Source organism: Erpetoichthys calabaricus, chromosome 6 (assembly GCF_900747795.2).
Source record: "Erpetoichthys calabaricus chromosome 6, fErpCal1.3, whole genome shotgun sequence".
NCBI classification, from domain to species: Eukaryota; Metazoa; Chordata; class Cladistia; order Polypteriformes; family Polypteridae; genus Erpetoichthys; species Erpetoichthys calabaricus.
In genome coordinates this window covers 161,532,158-161,555,539 of record NC_041399.2, presented here as the reverse complement: position 1 = coordinate 161,555,539, position 23,382 = coordinate 161,532,158, and the positions used below count along the sequence as shown (strand labels likewise).

The window sequence follows — 23,382 nt, the reverse complement described above, 5'->3', positions numbered from 1 at the left end:
ACTGGAATTTTCATGCACTACCATCTCTAGAGTTTACAGAGAATGGTCAAAAAAAGAGAATATATCTAGTTAGTGGCAGTTCCATGGTCAAAAATGCTTTGTTGATGTCGGAGGTCAGAGGAGAATGGCCAGACTGGTTTGAACTGATAGAAAGGCAACAGTAACTCAAAGAACCACTCGGACGTTTTCCATTCCCACATTCCCAGGAATGAAACTGCTGGAATTCCTGGCTGAATGGGAACGGCCAAGCTCGCATATACAGAGTATAAAAGTGTAAAAATTGATCAAGAAATAACAGAGTTATAGTTGAAAGTAATTAAGGTGGTGCCGTTGCTGCAGCTTGCACTTCATCAGACAACAGCTTTGAACAGCAACTTGAAATTGCAATGCGTCAGTCTGTTGCATCCGCATTATCTATGCCAAGAAATTTGTCATCACAGAATGATGACAAGAAACTGGATGCATCAGTAAAAGCTGAAACGGCCTGGACAACCGCACGCTTGACACGTTGTGCTTTCTACGCTCTTATTACCGCAACTAACTAGATACATGTACTTATATGACAGCATGAACTGCTTGTAGTTAAGGTTAGTCTTTTATTGGTGTCAATATATTGCAGTAGTTTTTATTAAAAATAAGTGTCGCTCGCTCTAAAACCGTTCACATGTGAGATGCCCATGCACTGTATAATTCCCTGGAGCCTGGGATTCCCGGGAATGACATGCAGGATTCCCGAATTCCCGGGAATGGATAAACCCATCTGGGAATGGATTCCGTACTCGTTACAACTGAGGTATGCAGAAGAGCATGCCTGAACGCACAACACGTTGAACGCTGAAGCAGATAAACTACAGCAGCAGGAGACCACACTAGGTGCCACTTCTTTCAGCTAAGAACAGGCAATTGAGGCTACAATTTCGTTTTAACAAAATCCCTGTATTGTCAAATTATTTTTTGGTCCTGCTGAGCTTCCCTTGTGTTTATGCTACTCAATCAGTTTTCAACAAGTTTCATATATTTGTTGAGATTTTACCTTATAAACACCTTCACTTCATAATGTTAACAAAAAATAAAAAATTGAATGTGTGTTTTAATTTTATACTTTCAAATTTATACATCCAAAGATTCTTATTTACAAATACTAGGGGGCTCCGCCCCCTGCTCGCTTCGCTTGTCCACCCCCGGGTTCGGTTTTCCGGATGTACAATTTAAAGAGATTGTTATTTTCATGGGAATAGTTACATATGCATATTTTCACTTTTACTTTAAAACTTTTGTAAAAACAATACTTGTCCTTTATTTCCGGCCCCAGGTGTGGTTAAATCTTTCTCGCAGGATGTATAACGCTGCTCGTGTTGTGAAGGGGGGCGGCTGAATGCACACTGTCTTTCTGCTGTCTGCGAACTGTGTTCTTTTTGTAGCGCTGCACGTCGATCATTTATATGCGTATAGAGCAGCTGTCCTTTTGCCTCTTCGTGTCTTTGCTGCTTGCGTTGTGAAAGGGGGGCTGGACGCACACTAAAGAGTTGCAGTCGGATCATCTGCTGGCTTGTTGCTGCTGGCGATTTGCGTTTTCTGCTTGTCGCGCTTTGCGTCGATCATTTCAAAGCCTGTACAGTAGCTGTCCTTTTGCCACTTTGCGTCTCTGCCACTCGCGTTGTGAAAGGGGGGTGGGGGGGGGATGGGCTGAGCGCACGCTAAGGAGAAGCGGTCGGATCATCTGCTGGCTTCCTGCTGCTGCTGCTGGCAAGCTGCATGTTCTGCTTGTCGCTTGTCATTGTTTTAAGAACTGGGAGCACATGATGTCCGTCTGGCAAAAACATTCTAACAACTGCTTGGTTAGATGTCCGTGAACTTATTTTAAATGTTGTCTCACTGCCTTGTCTCGTGTGATGTTAAACTGTCTCTTGCAGGACATCAAATTGTCTTTGCGTGACGTTGAAGTGTCTCTCATGGGACATCAAATTGTCTTCCGAGGTGATCATGTCTCGTCTCCCTAGTCTCCCTCCCAGGATTTTTTTTTATAATAGATAGATGACCTTCATTTTTCTCAAACTTGTTAACCACAATCTTTTTATGTAAAACTTTTCCAGGTTAAAAAAAAGTCAACTCCCTAAAGGACAGATGACAGGCAGATAGAGCCGTCAGTCCTAATGGCAACGTCATCTAAGTGGTGCTGTTTTCTGAAAGTTAAGGGGCTCAACTCAAATGTAACTTAAGCGGCATGTGCTTCAGACAACAACAAAAAAAATTTGGAACATCTTGGTGCTAATGATGCAAGCAAGAAGAAAATAGATGTTGACATCAAGTATGGCAGTTCATAGTCCAATTTGTCAACTGTATGTGCAGAAAGACCATCTTATGTTCCAATTCCATTATAATGTTGAAAGTCCCAAGCACTTTGTTCTGCCTGAATTTGACCTGTATATGTGTAAATATAATGGAGGGCATACAAAATGTCTCTCCACACTATGACACCGACTGTCAGCAGCTTCCAGGGTAAAACAGTAGTAGCCATGGAGTAACCACTAAGCTTTGCTGAATATAACAATATGGTGCTCCAGTCTGTTTTAATTTGACAACACACAGTATATGGTGATTGAAAGGGGTCAATTGGAAACATCAATTGAAGCAGCAGTACAAGTCTTGTAATGTTGTCTTGATTCACCTTTGTGTAGTACCAGTAGTGCAGTTTATCATAATTTATAGTATGAAATGTATTTAATTATTTAATAATTATTTTTATATGAAAATTCTTTATTCAGTTAGATGTTGTTTTAATAATATCTGCATTATGCACAGAAAGTAGAGTAACTTTAAAGTTTTTTTGTAAAATGTCAGTTGTTTTTTTTGTTTTTGATGTTTATTGTTTAGATTATGTTTCTCTGTTTCATCACATGTAGGTTATCAAAAATAGTTGTGCTTTGGTTAGAAATATATAATAATTTTAAATGGCCAGATTATTAATTAAACTCTCTTTACTATAACAGCTGAGAAATCTAACCTTTTGACAATCCTACTTTGGAGAGACTTTGGCAAACATATTGAATTCTCTTGACCCTGCAGTCTGTTGTTCTGTTATTACATTCAGTGACAAAAGTGTTCACTCAGCATCTTTCCACTAATGCAAACAGATCTGTATTTTAATAATATGTAATTCACTGAACATTTAATTAAGTATAACAATGACCTTTACAGTGCTAAGATATATTAGATGACAGCTTAGAGTATGTGATTATGCTCCAGTAAAGTTTCTTGTGTAACTTTTTTAGCTAAAAGTGAAAAACGGTGTGATTGGTGGATTAACGTTATATTCAAATGGATTAACTTTTAGATTACTGATGGCTTTAAAAAGAAGGTTCAGAAAAAAATTGATAACTTATTGCAACAAATGGAGGAAGGTCTAAAGACAGCTGACCCTCATGATTTCTCAACCTACACAGGATGGACTGGTGAGTGACTGATTAATATATCTTTTCTGTTTTGTTAACTTTGCTCAGTTATGACTTTTATAATAGGGGTTCTCAAACTTGGTCCTGGGAGCAAGATTCATAATCAGTGACAACAACTAATAACACTGATCTCATTTAATTTGCTGGTAATTTTTTCCTCTTCTCTTATTCTACATTCAGAAAAACACAGCAGCATGATTTTTACATTTATAAGACATTTAGCAATATTTCTATTTTTGCTATAAATTTAAATGTTAACTATATTTTGTTGATTTCATTATATTTCCCCTCCCTTTGTACAGTTTGCTCCCTTCAAACAGCACTGAATTGTGAAATGCTGCAACTAGTTTAGTGTCAGACCCATTAATTAGTAAATAATGAATTAATTAAACAACTAGAACACATAGAAAATCAGAATGAAAAAATGTTAAAAAGAAAAAAAATACATTCTTCCCATATAACTGCTTAGTATATTTTATTATTATTTTTTTTAACCAAACTTAGTTTTCTAATTTCTATATTGTTCCCAAAACACAGAATCTGGGAAATAACAGTTAATTTAATTAGCCCAGTAGTCCAATTAAACACAGAAGCTGGTTGGAACAAAAACCTGCAGTCACAGTGGGTCCCCAGGGCTGAGTCTGAGAACCCCTGCTTTATAAAGATATTTATTTTTAATTATCATTTATCTTTGCATTATTTGTGGCAAGTTTGAGTTTTAATGGTTTTTCATTTTTAAATGGGATAATATTTGATATTTTTTATGTTTTCTTACTTCTTTTGCAATTATAATGCAAGTTTATGGACATCTGTGAAAATGTTTTAAAAGTGCTTTATTTCTATTGTAGCTTTGGTGAGAAGAAATATTACAAATGTATGTATATACTATACATGAAAGGTGACTTATTGGTTGAGATGATTGTTGTATATGTGTACACATCCTAGTTCATGCTGAGAAAAGATAAACAAATATTCCTAGTATCTAGTCTCTGATAGTTTGTGAAACTATTTGTATGACAACAGTAATAATGTTGTTAGAATATAACTTAAAAGGAAGTGCATTGAGGATTGTCCCATTTTTTTCTTGCCTGTATTTACAGCTTATATGAGTTGTAAAAATGTACAATTTAACTGGATGCTGGCTGCAAATTGATGCTGATTAAAATGGATTATGCACAAGCATACAAGAAACTTTTGGAGACCTTTAAAAATGTAAAGTAGATAGATAGATAGATACTTTATTAATCCCAATGGGAAATTCACATTCTTCAGCAGCAGCATAATGATACAATAAATAATATTAAATTAAAGAATGATAATAATGCAGTTGAAAAACAGGCAATAACTTTGTATAATGTTAAATGTTAACGTTTACACCCCCGGGTGGAATTGAAGAGTCGCATAGTTTGGGGGAGGAACAATCTCCTCAATCTGTCAGTGGAGCAGGACAGTGACAGCAGTCTGTCGCTGAAGCTGCTCTTCTGTCTGGAGATGATACTATTTAGTGGATGCAGTGGATTCTCCATAATTGATAGGAGCCTACTGAGCGCCCTTCGCTCTGCCACAGATGTTAAACTGTCCAGCTCCATGTCAACAATAGAGCCTGCCTTCCTCACCAGTTTGTCCAGGCGTGAGGCGTCTTTCCTCTTAATGCTGCCTCCCCAGCACACCACCGCATAGAAGAGGGCGCTCGCCACAACTGTCTGATAGAACATCTGCAGCATCTTATTGCAGATGTTGAAGGATGCCAGCCTTCTAAGGAAGTATAGTCGGCTCTGTCCTTTCTTGCACAGCGCATCAGTATTGGCAGTCCAGTCTAATTTATCATCCAGCTGCACTCCCAGATATTTATAGGTCTGCACCATCTGCACACAGTCACCTTTGATGATCATGGGGTCTATGAGGGGTCTGGGCCTCCTAAAATCCACCACCAACTCCTTGGTTTTGCTGGTGTTCAGTTGTAGGTGGTTTGAGTCGCACCATTTAACAAAGTCATTGATTAGGTCCCTATACTCATCCTCCAGCCCATTCCTGAAGCAGCCCACGATAGCAGTGTCATCAGCGAACTTTTGCACATGGCAGGACTCCGAGTTGTATTGGAAGTCCGATGTATATAGGCTGAACAGGACCGGAGAAAGTACAGTCCCTTGTGGCGCTCCTGTGTTGCTGACCACAATGTCAGGCGTGCAGTTCCCAAGACGCACATACTGAGGTCTGTCTTTAAGATAGTCCACGATCCATGCCACTAGGTATGAATCTAATCCCATCTTTGTCAGCTTGTCCCTAAGGAGCAGAGGTTGGATTGTGTTGAAGGCGCAAGAGAAGTCTAGAAACATAATTCTTACAGCACCACTGCCTCTGTCCAAGTGAGAGAGGGATCGGTGTAGCATATAGATGATGGCAAGCTAGCAAAATAAGAGCTCATTTACAAATAAATAACAAGGAGGTATTACCAACGGGAGAAGGCAAAAAACATAAGGAAACAAAACAAAGCTGTCCCTCTGAGCAAAGCTAATAAATGCCCCTGTCCTTGTTCTGTAACTCATTTAATAGCTGCAATTCCTTCCCTGCCATCTTATCTGTTGTAGCATCATACAGTATATGACTACTCACCTACTGTACAGTTAAAGTATTTTAGCGTTTTGTGCAGCTCAAAACATGGACAAAGTATAACTAAACCACTGGCTCACCTGATAGATTTGAGGCCACTCTGTGGAAAATCCTTTCTGATAATAAATATTTTAAATCATTTAATATACAAATGTAGTACTAAATATAAGCAAAGAGCATTACTCTTTCATGTGCAGCAAAGAATATGCTTCAATCGACTCTCCTATCCCCATTTGGCCTTGCCTTTTTCAGATTCGTTAATAAGGAGAACTTCACCTAGAGCGTGAGTTTTCTTTGGAAATCAACTGCACTTTAGCTAATTAAACATATTGCGGCTATTTTCAAAGTAAGCTGTACTAAATAGTAATGCAATTTTAAACTTGCAAGTAAAAATCCCACTGGATATTGTATTTTGAGAATTTCCAGCAGCTAGCATATAATTAATTTATAATCCATTACCCTAAATGGATATTCCCAAGGCAAGCTGCACCAATTCTAGATATCACTGTTTTTAATGAGGGGAAATCAGCTTAAAGAATGAACTGGACCTATTAAATCTTACATGTATTAAGAGCTTAAGATCACTCATTAAGTTTTTATATGTCAGATTTAAACAAAAAAAAAAAAAAAACAACAAAAAAAGTCTTTTATGGTAAAATGATGCGGTGGATTGGATGACAACTCAAAATCAGCTATGGATGAGGGTTTGTTTACAGGAATGCTTGTATACACTGCAGTAGACCTGCATGCCACCCAGGAAAGTTTTTTTTTTTTTTTTTTTGCCTTAAACATTGTGCAACTGAAATAGACTAATTGTCTTTGACCTTATAATAGGATAGATTGGATTGGATAAAGCATTGAGAGATGGAAAACATTTAACAGATTCTACTGTGCCAGGTTTCAATTTTAACTAAGCAGTTGCAAATTAATGAACAAGTATTCATCTAAATACATAAAGTTTATTAGTAAGTTAAGGAATTTTACATTGCTAAATGCAGATACAGTGGAACCTTGGTTCACGAACGTCTCTGAACACATACAAATCGGTTTACGACCAAAAAGTTCGCCAAACTTTTGCATCTTTTCACGACCACACACTCGGTATATGAACAAGCCAGTTTCCCTTTTGGTTTGTACGTGTTCAGTCTCTCCCAGTGCATTTCCTGTGCAGCGAGCGAGAGAGAATGAGAGAGCGCGACACACACACGAGAGAGAGAGAGAGAGAGAGAGAGACATACACACACACGCACGCACGCACACACACACACAGGCAGCGTGAGAGAGGGCTGGACACATAAGGTAGGAAGGCAGTTAAAGAATGCACTGGGCTTGTTTTTGTTTTCACTTCTGTTTACAGCGATCGGTTCGTAGCGTGCATTGTTGCAATGTTACTTTTCTTGGTGGTTTATTAAATTACGGATTTTTTCAAATGTTCATTTTTTTCCCTGTGCTTAAAACTCATTAAAAAAAAAGTGTTTTTAGCCAGCGGTTGGTAGCGCTATAGCGCAAACTAGCACAGTGTTAGTTTTTTCTGTTGCTCAAGGTTTTCTCAGTGTTATTCAATGTTTTTACATTTAGTTTACTATTACGCTGTGCATTCTATGGTTTAATTAACTATATTTGTGCTTAAAAACTTACAAAAAAAAAATATTTACATACAGTTCGTATGGTCTGGAACGGATTAATTGTATTTACATACACTCCTATGGGGGAAATTACTTCAGTTCACGACCAAATCGGGTTACGATTTTTACGTACTTCTCTGCCACTCCCGACTTCCTCATATAATACCACAGCTCCTCTCGAGGCACCCTGTCATATACTTTCTTCAAGTTCACAAAGACGCAATGCAACTCCTTCTGGCCTTCTCTATACTTCTCCATCAACAGCCTCAGAGCAAACATTGCATCTGTGGTGCTCTTTCTTGGCATGAAACCATACTGCTGCTCACTAATCATCACCTCACTTCTTAACCTAGCTTCCACTACTCTTTCCCATAACATTATGCTGTGGCTCATCAATTTTATTCCCCTGTAGTTACTGCAGTCCTGCACACCATCCTTATTCTTAAATATCGGCACCAGTACACTTCTTCTCCACTCCTCAGGCATCCTCTAACTTTCCAAGATTCCATTAAACAATCTGCTTAAAAATTCCACTGCCATCTCTCCTAAACACCTCCATGCTTTCATAGGTATATCATCTGGACCAATGGCCTTTCCATTTTTCATCCTCTTCATAGCTGTCCTTATTTCCTCCTTGCTAATCTGTTGCACTTCCTGATTCACTCTCCACATCATCCAACCTCTTTTCTCTCTCGTTCTCTTCATTCATCAGCCTCTCAAAGTACTCTTTCCATCTGCTCAACACACTCTCCTCACTTGAGTACTTTTCCATCTTTATCCTTTATTACCCTAACCTGCTGCATATCTTTCCCAGCTCAGTTCCTCTGTCTAACCAATCGGTACAGGTCCTTTTCTCCCTCCTTAGTGTCCAACCTCTCATACAACTCATCATATGCCTTTTCTTTAGCCTTGGCCACCTCTCTCTTCACCTTGTGCCTTATCTCCTTGTACTCTTGTCTACTTTCTGCATCTCTCTGACTATCCCACTTCTTCTTTGCCATCCTCTTCATCTGTATACTCTCCTGTATTTCCTTATTCCACCACCAGGTTTCCTTTTCCTCCTTCCTCTTTCCAGATGTCACGCCAAGCACCCTTTTTTTCTGTCAGCCTTACTACATCTGCTGTAGTTTCCCAGCTGTCTAGTAACTCTTCACTGACACCCAGTGCCTGTCTCACCTCCTCCCTAATCTCAACCTTTCAGTCTTCCTTTTTCAACTTGCACCATTTGATCCTTGGCTCTGCCCTCATTCTCTTCCTCTTCTTGATCTCCGTCATCCTACAGACCACTATCCTATGCTGCTTAACTACACTTTCTCCTGCTACTACTTTGCAGTCTTCAATCTCCTTCAGATCAACTCTTCTGCATAGGATGTAATCTACCTGTGTGCATCATCCTCCACTCTTGTACGTAACCCTATGTTCCTCCCTCTTCTTAAAATATGTATTCAACACAGCCATGTCCATCATTTTGGCAAAATCCACTATCCTCTGACCTTCTTCATTCCTCTCCTTGACACCATACCTATCCATCACCTCCTTGTCTCCACTGTTCCCTTCACCAGCATGCCCATTGAAATCCGCTCCAATCACCACTTTCTGTCCCTTGGGTACACTGTTCATCACTTCATCCAACTCACTCCAAAAATCTTCTTTCTTATCCATTGCTAGCTTCATAATCATTACTCTGCCTGACACTCTTTTCACCTCCAAAACACTCTTGACATACTGTTCCTTCAGAATAACTCCTACCCCATTTCTCCTCCCATCCACACCATGATAGAACAATTTGAATCCACCTCCAATCCACCTGACCTTACTCCCCTTCCATTTAGTCTCTTGCACGCACAGTATATCAACCTTCCTTCTCTACATCATACCTGCTAACTCTCTCCCCTTACCAGTCATACTGCCAACATTCAAAGTTCCTACCCTCAGTTCCACTCTCTTTACTTTCCTCCTCTCCTCCTGCCTCCGGACACATCTCCCCCCTCTTCTTCTCCTTTTTCTTCTTCGGCCAACAGTAGCCCAACTAGGGGGCTTCGCCCCCTGCTTGCTTTGCTCGCCAACCCCTGGTGTTGGGTAACCCGAAATACATTGATGTATGTATGAGATATATTGGAGTGTAGATGACGAACAAAGGAAGTAAAGAACCCATAGCATGGCACATTAGAAAGATTTATTGGAATATTTCTTTATACACAACATTTGTAGTAAAGATTGTGTGTTGTCCTTGAATGAGTTTTCCTTGGTATGGAGTATCTACAACTTTTACTTTAATGTCAGATGAACGCCAAACTCTTGAGAAGGCTACATAAAGTTGTCCATGTCCAAGTACCGGCTCAGAGAGGTATATGCCAACTCTGTCCATGGTTTGTCCTTGGGATTTGTTGATTGTCATGGCAAATGCAGGTTTAATGGGAAATTGGCGTCGTTTAAGTGTAAAAGGTAATTCCAGGTCAGAACTTGGAAGGTCAACTGTAGGAATCAAAACATTATTGTTAGATTGTGATCCTGTAAGTACTTATGTAGACTTAGCTAATGGGTGACTGTTTATGACTTCAGCGACGTTTCTCATTATCAGCTCTGTGTATTGCTTGTTTTCAGGAAGGGTCATTCGTTGATAGATTGCAACATCTGGATCTAACACGTAGATTTGTCTATAGTTGCGTTCGTGATATGGTTCAGGGTGCACTGTTCCAATCCGATTTAATACTTGTCCACATACGCGAAAGCAGTATGGGCCATTGCCAGCTGGTGGCCTGATATTTACCCCGGTAGATGCAAAAGCAAATGAACTATTGTAGGATCCAATGCAGTCCATAAAGTTTTTACTTTCGGGTACATTGTTAGTTAGAAGCTTCCGTAGATATTCAGGAAAGTCATCTAAAGGAGGCAGTCTAAACTGACCCTTTTGACAACAACGTGTAAACTCATTAGTTGTAGTGCCAGTTGTTTCTTTAGGGAAGTTAAGTGAATGACAATGACAGCAAATGATATTCATTAATCCTAATGAATGTTCATTAATAGTGGACTCATTACAGAATGCGTTGTCAGCTAATTGGCGGAATTGTTTAGCGGCTGTTTGTCGTTCCTTTCTTTGCTGTTTATGTATTGCCTCTGCTGTTTGAGAGTCGCGTTGTAGGCGCCTGCGTTCATTAATTGTATTCAGGCGGGCTCGTTTCTGTATGTCTGTCAGTTGAGATGTTTCGTTTTGGAGCCGTGACTCCTTTGGTTGCGTTGTTTGAGAAGCGTGTTGTAGGCGCCTGCATTCATTGTTTTTATCCAGGCGGGGTCATCTTTGTAGCCCCATTAGTCGAGCTCTTTCTTTTTGGAGCCATGCCTGTTTTGCTTGCGGCATTTCAGACACGCATTGTAGGCGCCTGCGTTCTTTGATTTTATCCAGGCAGGCTCGTTTGTGTAGCTCCGTCAGTTGTGGTGTTTCGTTTTGAACCCATGCCTGCTTTGCTTCCGCAGTTTCAGATGCGCATTGTAGGCGTCTATGTTCATTGTATTTGTCCATGCGGGCTCGTTTTTGTAGCTCCGTTAGTCGAGCTGTTTGGTTTTGGAGTCGAGACAGTTTTGCTTCCGCGGTTTCAGATGCGCGTTGTAGTCGCCCACGTTTAATGATTTTATCCATGCGGGCTCGTTTTTGTAGCTCCGTTAGTTGAGCTGGATCGTTTTGGAGCCGTGACCGTGACTACATTAGTTATCCGTTGTCTACCGTTAGTAATATGGGTAATTGCACTTACTGTTTAATACGGAGAGTTTTCTGTGGTTGTACTGTTAATAATTTATCACTGTAATGTGATTCACATATGCTATATGGTTTGGACGTGTGAGGATGCCGAACGTTTAATACGGAGAGTTCGTTTATTCTTATTACCCGGACCATGCTGTGTAGTGTGGACGTTTAGTTCAGAAGCGCGTTGTAGGCACCTGCGCCTTTCGTATTTTCTCGCGCCTTCCGTACTATCTATGAGGACCTATGCGGACTCCGTAGTGTCTTCCATTTGACTCTGGGGTCCAGTGCAGAATCCTCTTTTCTGTGTGGCATTAGTTGAGCTATTTCGTTTTTGAGCCGTGACTCCTTTGTTAGTTGAGCTCTTTCGTTTTTGAGCCGTGACTCCTTCGTTCGCGGTGGATCACACTTCGCTTGCGGTTTATGAGACGCGCGCTGTAGGCGCCTACGCACTATGTCTCCTACATCCATCGCTGTGTACCTGGGTCCGTGCCTTCCGGTTTACCATTCTCGGTTAGTAATATGGATTTCCGCCAGCACCCTGTTGGCTAACAGTACTGTTGGCGGTCGTTGTTAACCCGGGGCTCGACTGATCCGGTATGGAAATTTGTATTGTTGTCCGCATATTGATTTGGCAAAATTTTATACTGGATGCCCTTCCTGACGTAACTCTCCCCATTTATCCGGGCTTGGGACCGGCACGAAGAAACACTCTGGTTTGTGCATCCCCTGTGGCTGGGTTAAAAATAATACCATTAATATAATAATGGTATTTCACTTATACAAAAATAATTAATCATGAGCAGATACCGATATAGCAGAATTAAACACATTGAGTTGATGAGAACACATAAATCGGTGATATGGTTGTTCTTGCTTTTCATCTACTGTATAATTTTGGATATTCTTGGTGCAGTTGTTGAAAAATTATGTCCTAAGTCATCTTTGGGAAGTATTTGAGATCTTTGTGACTTCAGCTTTTTTAAATCAAATTTGCCTCCCAAGTAGGTGAAATTTATCCCTAATTGGGAACCCATACTATAGAAAAATAAGGATTCAAGAAACAGTTAAGAACACTTTGTGCAAAATTCGACATTCCTGACTACAAATACTCGTACTTAGACTATGCTGGTGGATATTATAAAATACCTACATGCATCATACAGACTGTAACAGATAAGAAAGGACATGTATTTGCAAGTACATAATTTGGAACCTACAAATGATTTAAATCATAAAAATATGAATATGTGTAATATATGTACTGTATGTTCATGTATCATGATGAAGAGCTGCCAGTGTCATTCTTTATATAAACTAGGGGGCTTTGCCCCCTGCTCGTTTGGCTCGCCCACCCCCTTCCACCCACCCTAGTGTGCGCTACACTCCAGCCACTTTGTGTCTTTGCCACTCGCGTTGTCAAGGGGGAGTGGGGGCTGAACGCATGCTGAGGAAATGCAGTCTGATCAGCTGCTGCTGCCGAGCTGCCGAGCTGCGTGCTCTGCTTGTCGCGCTGTGCGTCGATCATTTAAAAACCTATACAGCAGCTGTCCTTGTCTCGCGTGACGTTTCTCACGGGACGTCAAATTGTCTTCCGAGAAGATCACATATCGTCACCTTCCAAGATTTTTTTTTATAATAGAGAGAAAAGTCTGTGAGAAAGAGAGCAACATATGACCATCACCAACAGACACAGATGCCAACAATGCAGGCAAGGTGTTGAAAGCAATACATACGATGGAAGCATAAAAATAAGTAGAGGAGATATGTTTTTGTTATTTGAAATGTTTCTTTGTGGCACATCTATCAATGAAATTGTTAAATTTTAAAAAGCTGAAATTTTCTAAGTCAATGGGTAATATTATTTCACTTGAACTGTTTACTGCTAAACATTCTACATATAGTCCTTGGTGATGTTGCTGTGAAAGAGGTTGCAGCAGAACTCCATATTAAATGAGATCACCAAATTAGTGTATTTGGTTGTCATTGATTGTCATTGAAAACTTAATGATGATATGCAAGTAAACAACAGTGTTGGCATTTTCAAAAACTCATAGCCATGCACTGATGAAAAAATATAGTGTAATCAGTTTGTTTCAGATTTATTTTCTGATATGGACATAGTAAAATGAAGTGCATGCTTGGCCAAGTGCATCACACTGTCACCATCTGGCTGCCCGAAACATGCTTCATAGATTATGTCAGATATGGAGTTTTGCTTTATATTGGTACTGAAAAAGTACAGAAAAACCCAAATGATAAAACAGTACGGCACCAGAAGTAAATATCAGCTTTGCCCTCCTTCCATTGTCATTAGCTATAGAAAATATTGAAAAAATGTCCGTTTTGTAGATTTCATAAAATCTGAGATCAAGACATCATGGGAACACTCAAAAAACATCAACCCATTTGCTAAACATAATAGGGGCTTCTCCAAGTATTAAGAGGGAAATGATGAATAATGCAGCGTAATGGCATGGTGCACTAGGCAGGCTGGAGTAAGACTGCAGGTTTGAAACTATTTATTATTTGCTTTAGAACCATTTTGGTACCGTTACTAAGGCCCGAAAGTCAAAATTTTAGTACTGATCCAGCGCTAGTCAAATATAAAATAACAATTAGTAATTAAAAGCAAAACAGCTGGGTTTCTTTTTGAATATGTTACATTTTGCTTGTGAGTTTGCAGTAGCACTGGTTTTGGCAACACATTTCTCAGAAAATGGGGGGAAAGGTGTCTTTTGTAAATACAACATTGCTAAGATAAGACAAAAAGACATACTCTAAAGTAAAGTGCTATAATCCAGTGAGACAAAGGAAATGTTATCTCAGTTTGGTTGATTTAAAAAAAAAAAAAAAAACAGACCAGGAGCATTTGCTAGCTTGGATGACATACCACGTTTGTCATCAAATTCTGTTTTAGCAGCCCCACTAACTGCTTGTCTCTGCAATTATGTACTTATCAATGCATTTCAAGATGTATCATTGAAGAGAGATTCCAATTTCCACCCACAACCAAAAAGGCATACAGGTTAGATTATCAGATGACTCTAAATTGGCTCTATTTGAGCAAATGTGAATGCATAAGAGTGAAGTACCTTGTTCAAGATAGGTTCATGTGCTGTTCCCTTTAACATTGTGATAAGCGTCTGCTCCCTGTGACCTTGAGCTGAGTAAGCTAGTTGGAGAATAGATAGATGGTGGAACGGACAATTGTACCCATGTCCACTGCAATCGGACTATAAAAGCAAGGCCCATATTTCCCTTTATCAGGGCTATGTCTGATTTTATATTAAAGAATGAGTAAACACTCTTATCATTTCAACTAGATGTATACGTTTATTAGCAAACCATTATGCTTTATATGACCTTAAGCTCTTTCAACCAAGATTTAACAGGCTTGGAAGTTCCTAGTTTTCTTATACTGATCATTTTCTTGTTTATAATTGAATTTAATGAATGTGTGAAAATTTGCTAACACCTTGGGTAAGACCTTTTTTTCATCTGTATTCAAATTTTATTTCATGTCACCACAGAACCTTTTGTCTTATGTTCTTGCAAACATCTGATATTTTATAATGCAGCCTTTTTGCAGGAGTCTTTTTATCTTGCATCTCTGGTATGGAGAATTTACTGGTACTTTATCTGTGCTTCAAAGATTGCAGATCTTCAGATTAGATCAGGATGTAAATTTGATATTCAGTTACTTCTTTGATCATAGGCATCTTTCCTGATATATTTTCTGAGGAGAACTTCCCCTAGGGACAGTGTGCATGGCTCCGTAGTCTTTAAATTGTTTTTTTTTAACTCAGCTGTTCACTTGGAAGTTTGCAGCACTGTCAAATTTTTATTTTACTTTTTAGATAAAAGCTTATTCTTAGTTCTTACAGTGAGTTGTAAAGACAGCTTCTTTGTCTTCATGATGTTCATTTGTAGGCTTTTTATAGATTTGTGTTTATTTTTGATACTACATCAATCGGTTCAAGTGACCACAATTTGACTTCATTCAAATGAGCACATCACAGCATAATTTAAAGTGTAATGGCAAATTTTAGACTGAGTTTTAATGCATTCTTCTCTATGTAACATTCCGGATGTACAGTGGTGTGAAAAACTATTTGCCCCCTTCCTGATTTCTTATTCTTTTGCATGTTTGCACACAAAATGTTTCTGATCATCAAACACATTTAACCATTAGTCAAATATAACACAAGTAAACACAAAATGCAGTTTGTAAATGGTGGTTTTTATTATTTAGGAAGAAAAAAAAATCCAAACCTACATGGCCCTGTGTGAAAAAGTAATTGCCCCCTGAACCTAATAACTGGTTGGGCCACCCTTAGCAGCAATAACTGCAATCAAGCGTTTGCGATAACTTGCAATGAGTCTTTTACAGCGCTCTGGAGGAATTTTGGCCCACTCATCTTTGCAAAATTGTTGTAATTCAGCTTTATTTGAGGGTTTTCTAGCATGAACCGCCTTTTTAAGGTCATGCCATAGCATCTCAATTGGATTCAGGTCAGGACTTTGACTAGGCCACTCCAAAGTCTTCATTTTGTTTTTCTTCAGCCATTCAGAGGTGGATTTGCTGGTGTGTTTTGGGTCATTGTCCTGTTGCAGCACCCAAGATCGCTTCAGCTTAAGTTGACGAACAGATGGCCGGACATTCTCCTTCAGGATTTTTTGGTAGACAGTAGAATTCATGGTTCCATCTATCACAGCAAGCCTTCCAGGTCCTGAAGCAGCAAAACAACCCCAGACCATCACACTACCACCACCATATTTTACTGTTGGTATGATGTTCTTTTTCTGAAATGCTGTGTTCCTTTTACGCCAGATGTAACGGGACATTTGCCTTCCAAAAAGTTCAACTTTTGACTCATCAGTCCACAAGGTATTTTCCCAAAAGTCTTGGCAATCATTGAGATGTTTCTTAGCAAAATTGAGACGAGCCCTAATGTTCTTTTTGCTTAACAGTGCTTTGCGTCTTGGAAATCTGCCATGCAGGCCGTTTTTGCCCAGTCTCTTTCTTATGGTGGAGTCGTGAACACTGACCTTAATCGAGGCAAGTGAGGCCTGCAGTTCTTTAGACGTTGTCCTGGGGTCTTTTGTGACCTCTCGGATGAGTCGTCTCTGCGCTCTTGGGGTAATTTTGGTCGGCCGGCCACTCCTGGGAAGGTTCACCACTGTTCCATGTTTTTGCCATTTGTGGATAATGGCTCTCACTGTGGTTCGCTGGAGTCCCAAAGCTTTAGAAATGGCTTTATAACCTTTACCAGACTGATAGATCTCAATTACTTCTGTTCTCATTTGTTCCTGAATTTCTTTGGATCTTGGCATGATGTCTAGCTTTTGAGGTGCTTTTGGTCTACTTCTCTGTGTCAGGCAGCTCCTATTTAAGTTATTTCTTGATTGAAACAGGTGTGGCAGTAATCAGGCCTGGGGGTGGCTACGGAAATTGACCTCAGGTGTGATACACCACAGTTAGGTTATTTTTTAACAAGGGGGCAATTACTTTTTCACACAGGGCCATGTAGGTTTGGATTTTTTTTTCTCCCTAAATAATAAAAACCACCATTTACAAACTGCATTTTGTGTTTACTTGTGTTATATTTGACTAATGGTTAAATGTGTTTGATGATCAGGAACATTTTGTGTGACAAACATGCAAAAGAATAAGAAATCAGGAAGGGGGCAAATAGTTTTTCACACCACTGTATATATATCCTTTCACCACACACAAATTTTGTTATTCTGATTGCAGGTATTGCCTTGCTGTATCTGCAGCTTTACCAGGTGATTGGTGAGCAGTCCTACTTGCAGCGATCCTTGGACTATGTGAAGAGGACCCTGCGTAATCTTAATGGGAGAAGGGTCACTTTTCTTTGTGGTGATGCTGGACCTCTTGCAGTTGGGGCTGTTGTCTACCACAAACTGAACAATGAAACTGAGAGCAAGGAGTGCATTTCAAAGTATGTTTTTCCAATACGATAACCATTAGGAGTATTTACAAAATAAAGTCTTGCAGTATTATGTTTTCAGATTTATATTTGGTTTATTCCACTCTTAAGTAAAATCAATTTTGTAACTGTTGACAGTTTGTATTGTAATTATCAATTAGCATCATAGCTGAATTTGGTTGACAGTAAATTTCATACACTATAGTACTGAATAATTTTGAAAAATGTTATTGACTTCTAAAGGATCATTAGTTTATGTCGAGTATAGTAAATTTCTCAAGAAAGAATTTTGATTTTGAGTACTAAATAAGTCAAAACTGATTATTTACCCTGGCTGTTAAATTATATAATGCTAAAATCAGATTGTTGTTTGTACATCTGATGAATTGTTTCTTTCTTTGCATAAAATTGTACCTCCTAAGTAACATCAATCCTATGTTGAAGGCACATTTTTTATGACACAAAATAAATCCCTTAATGGATTATTTTAGCATGTTTTGAGTATACAGTGTCTATGTAGAATTTGAACATTCTCCTAATGTCTGGTGGTGTTTTTCTTTAGCTTTCTTCCCACATCCCAAAAGCATGCTTGTTATATTAGTTGTCAATTCTAAACTGTCTCTATTTGAACATTGGAATATGTATGAGTAGTCTTAGCAATGGACAGCAAATGTTGTTTATAATTTGTTTTTCATTTTGGATTCATGTGAACATTATTCAATACTACATTTTCTTTACCCTCTACTTGGCTTAGAAAAGACTGAATAGTTTTAGTGTGCTCTGCATTAAATCTGATTTTGCAAACCCTTTCTTGGTAGCACAGGCTCAAATTAAGACAGCATTTAGTCAAGGAAGTAGCAGTTAAAATCCTTTTGATTTGTTTATTTATGTTTTATTAAAAATTGTAGATTATACATTTTAGTTCATCTAATTTATTGTGGATTATTGAAAGACAGTGTTGAGTGCAGTTTAAATGTTTTTATATGGCTAATATTTGAAAAAATATGATCAAAACGTGAATTCATTTTTCCATATGAAATGTGTTTTTTTACAGCTTAGGAGACATTTTTAATGATTAGCTTAAATCTTGCATATTTGTTTACACATACTTGTATTTCACAAAAAACAGTTCCCATTAACCTGTTTTCAGCGAGGATAATTCAGTTTAAGTCTGGCCATAGAAACAATTACCATTAGAATTTGAACTTTTTCCAAAAGCATGCTTGTTAGTGTAGCATGTCAGTTAGTTTACATACTAGCCTCTTTTCTGAAAAAAAACTGTAATCTATAATTATCATAAGCTTTTATTCTCTGAAATTCTTGTGATCCTGAATTGATTAAGCAAATTTGAGAATGACAGGAGAGGTGAGATTACTCTGAATTCTCCTAGGGCATTTGCCCATTGAGCCAGAATAACTCATTATTTCATTATTGGTCCACGTACTACTGCATCAGATTAACAAAGGCATTTTACCAGCATGGTCTGAAGTTTGCATCAGTTGCATTTGGTATTGTTTCAGTTTGCTACAGTGCCTATAAAAAAAAAATCAGACATTTTTTTTATTTTACTGTTTTACTGCTGAATCTCAGATTTAAGTACACAATTTAATTAGGCTTTATTGACACTAACCATCAAAAATTGAAACACAAAGGAATGGCTTAAAAACTCAACTGTGTTAATGTCCTAAGGCAACCAATTCAGAGCCAATCCTCAGTCCAGGTGGGAATTTGTGGCTGGACCTGATTATGGCAATTCACTAATGGTCCCATGCAACTGTGACAAAGTAATAATAATAATAACTTTTTATACTATTCTTTTTTCACTAATCTCAAAAAGAATAACTATTTTTGTTATGGTACCTTTATGCAGAATCTGAATAATAGTTGTTATTTTACGTGCATTTAGCTGGTAAAAATGTACATAGAATGATTTTTTTACCAGGTTTGGAATGTATACTTGTACATACAGTAAATTGTGATTTATTTCAGACTCTTTTTTTATATAATTATTTTTGATGCACTTGTATTTATTTTTTTAGGCTTCTTCAGCTGCATAGAGCTGTACTGAGTTCAGATTCAGATATGCCTGATGAGCTTTTGTATGGCCGAGCAGGTTACCTATTTGCCCTGTTGTATCTAAACAGAGAGATTGGATCAGAAACTGTTCCTGAGACCAACATCAAAGAGGTAAAATATATTGTGATGTGTTACCCTTTACTTGATTTTCACATAATAAACATGGTCACTGTCCAATACATTTTTAATGTTAACCTTAATCAAGGATCATCTGAGTGATGGAAATATATTCTTGTAAAAGTTTAAAAAAAGAAAAAAACACTAACTTGCTCTGTGGTGATCAGCCTACCATAATAATCCAAGTGTAAATAATAATACATAACTACAGTATGTTTAAGTGGGGAAACAGTGATTTTTATCAAGGAGCATAATTAGTTTAATTGTTTTTATCAGAACCAGTTCAGTGTCAATTCCTGCCTTGCACCTATACTGTTGGGACAGTGTCTTTCCTGTTCTACAAGTGTACTTAACAGGTTCAGTAGAACAATTAATGGAAGGATAAATGTATTAGAGATGCATTTTTGATTGTAATAAATAAATGCTGCTTCTTTGCCATTCACTCCAATTTATACCTCACTGCTCAAAAGACAGAGTTTATGCAAATTTTCACAATTGATAACTATAGAAAATAACTATAAACATATGGAACAAAATACTGTGACTAAGAAATTATAGAACACTTGACAAAGTTGAACAAAATTAAAAGTGCTTTCACACAAGCTTGGTCCAATGTATATTTGGCATTGTCCTTTTATCTTGCTTTGCCGATCCACTTCCATATTCATCCCTTTTTCTTATGTCCCACTGAGGGTGGTGTATTCTAACAAATATATTGTTGCTAGGTCACGTCCTTCACCTGTTATGGTGGATGGTAACCATAAATATAAGATTTAGGATATACATGACTCTTGCAAAAGGGCTTCCACTGTGGACTAACATTCTCATTGAGGAGGTGCTTGATGTTCATGCTCCTTGACATTTGATACTTTTCATCTTTACAATCTTCAGAAACCTGATGTGCATGCCCAGAGTTAGGCCGGGTTTATACTTCACGCGACGCATGCTGCAGCGGACGCTCCTGCTATGCAAGCGTTTTACTGTTTATACTTGCGCGCGTACTTTACATAAATCTGGAGGAATCCAGCAGGTGGCAGTGCAAGATATTATCACAGTGAGAACAGGTTAAGCTTCTCTGTGTTGTGAATTGCCTGGAACACCCATTAAATTCCGATGACACCTTACCACAATATGTTTAATGATTAAATCCATTAATTCAGGGATGTGTCCAAAAGAACGCACAAAAGATGGTATGTGAGACTTTTAAAATGTATTGTGTCATTACGATCGGGAATATGCAACACTTGAATATAAAAGCACCATGAATGCATCTGTATGTCGACATTTTGCTTCACTACATCAAATCAAACATCGAGGCGCGCACATCGATCCCGTAGGATCCACATAGAGGCTTTCTGTCACATGTAGATAGTAAACAGAGACTCTGACATCACATTCCAACTTTAATCACACTGCGCCCCCTGACATTTTGCTGGTACTGCAACTCACGCACACGTCGCGTTAATTTCTGAGGACCTGCTCAGAGGACACGTCAAATGAACATTGGGAACATGTGGCAGCCATGTTGCATGCACATGCACGTACGCGTTCTGAGCGTGAAGTATAAACAAGCCCTTAGGGTTGTGCTTTGTTCACCATCATGTGGCCGCAATCATGGCTGCGGTTCCTGTCAGGTTTTTTCAGGTTTTCTTCTGGTATAAATAAAGTGGTAATCAACTAGTTTCCAGATCTGACCCTACTTTCTCCTGATCATTGTTTTGCCTTGGCACTTCTTGGAGTTTATCTGGAAGACATGTCAACAGGAGATTTACAGCTGCCTAGGACAAAGAACTATTTAATTCTAAAATCAGGGGGAGAATATGAATCATTGATGTAAAAGCAAGTTAAAAAAAAAAAAACAAAATCGGCACACATTTTTTTTGTATTGTCTGCTTGCTGCACAATATTGATACATCTTAACACATTTTTTTCTCTTAAATTTAAGACAATAGTTATTTTTCATTTTGAAGAAGTTAAATATTAATAACTTTGGGAAAAAATGAAAATAATAATTAAAAAAGAAAAAAACACTGCAGAAAAAAGCGAGTCAGTGTTCACTCAAGAACTAACTCTGTACCAAGCACATTTAGAGAAGTCAGTTTTTTCAAGAGTTTACTTCAATTCATTTGTCAGTAATGAACAATATTTAAATTACTTTTTATCTTAAACTGCCAGAAGAATTCATTTGATAGCAGCCCTGGCTATACCCTGAATAAATAATCTGTCTTCTGTCTTGTACAAATAAGATTACAAATAATATTATATTCTGAGTCATTTACATGTCATATTTACTATTGGGTACTCATTGTTTTACTATTGCTATAAGCAATACAGTACATACTATATATGCCTTAATAAGCTCTTGAGGCTAGCTGCATGAATAAAAAATGTCAAGTTAAAGTGATTGTTTTTGAAATTTAAAAAGCTGTTTTGAAAAGATTTGTATAAAGAACATTGATTTTAAATCATATTTTAACTGTTGTTTACTGCAAAACGTTATTTTTGTTTACTGGTTTGTTCTTTAAACTTTGAATCAGTGAAAAACGAGTTTAAGTCAAGTACTTGTGAGTTATCAAGTTACATGTCACATTCATAGAAGAAACCATGATTCACCTTTATAACAACATTTCAAGAAATGCATGGTAAATAATGTTCAATAAATTGCCTCACTAAATTACTAATAAAGATTGATTCACAAATAAGTAGCCATTGTCATCATGGATTGCTGTATAACTCATAGTTACCTTTTCATGTACTGCTTTAAAATAAAGGCAAAGATTGTGAACCCCATGCAACCCCATGCAACAGTGCAATAAATTTCAGAAGTTCCTTTCATTTCTTTTTTGAAAAAAATCTTTTCATTAAGCCCATTTTCTAACACATTGCCCAAATTTACCTATCCTCATAACCACTTTTTAAAGTGAAACATAATAAATAGTAAGATAGTTATAAATAGTTAAAGTGATTTTGAAAAGTTTCATTTATAGAGTACACCATTACAAGTCACACAGAGGTGGGAAGTAACGAATTACAAATACTTTGTTACTGTACTTAAGTAGAATTTTGAGGTATCTGTACTTTACTTGAGTATTTATTTTTCAGACGACTTTACTTTTACGCCTTACATTTTATCACAGATACTTGTACATTTTTACTCCTTACATTTTAAAAACAAGCTCATTACTTTAGTTTTAATGCATTTGTGGGGAATTAAGTATTTTTCTATTTTTCATCCTTTCACGTTCTCGGCATAAAGACCGATTTCAACCTAAATGAATGGGCTAGTGGTATACAGTAATCCCTCCTCCATCGTGGGGGTTGCGTTCCAGAGCCACCCGCGAAATAAGAAAATCTGCGAAGTAGAAACCATATGTTTATATAGTTATTTTTATATTGTCATGCTTGGGTCACAGATTTGCGCAGAAACACAGGAGGTTGTAGAGAGACAGGAACGTTATTCAAACACTGCAAACAAACATTTGTCTCTTTTTCAAAAGTTTAAACTGTGCTCCATGACAAGACAGAGATGACAGTTCCGTCTCACATTTAAAAGAATGCAAACATATCTTCATCTTCAAAGGAGTGCGTGTCAGGAGCAGTGACTGTCACAGAGAGAGAGAGAAAAGCATACAAATCAATAGGGCTGTTTGGCTTAAGTATGCGAAGCACCGTGGCACAAAGCTGTTGAAGGCGGCAGCTCACACCCCCTCCGTCAGGAGCAGACAAAGAGAGAGAGAGAGAGATAGAGAGAGACAGAGTTTGTTTTTCAAGCACAAATCAATACGTGCCCTTCGAGCTTTTAAGTA

The 23,382-nt window shown here is 38.0% G+C and overlaps 1 protein-coding gene across 2 annotated transcripts in view; it reads left to right on the top strand.

Annotated features, from left to right (window-relative positions):
- Nucleotides 1–23,382, top strand: part of lancl2 (LanC lantibiotic synthetase component C-like 2 (bacterial)) — a 410,926-nt gene that overhangs the window by 6,871 nt on the left and 380,673 nt on the right. For both annotated transcript variants that reach the window (XR_007935304.1, XM_028804061.2), the window contains exons 2-4: nucleotides 3,335–3,452; nucleotides 17,188–17,395; nucleotides 19,423–19,570. Coding sequence is in view for 1 of the 2 variants with exons in the window: in XM_028804061.2 (XP_028659894.1) it covers nucleotides 3,335–3,452; nucleotides 17,188–17,395; nucleotides 19,423–19,570 (474 nt within the window). In the remaining variant the exon portion in view is untranslated. The remainder of the gene's footprint in view (nucleotides 1–3,334; nucleotides 3,453–17,187; nucleotides 17,396–19,422; nucleotides 19,571–23,382) is intronic.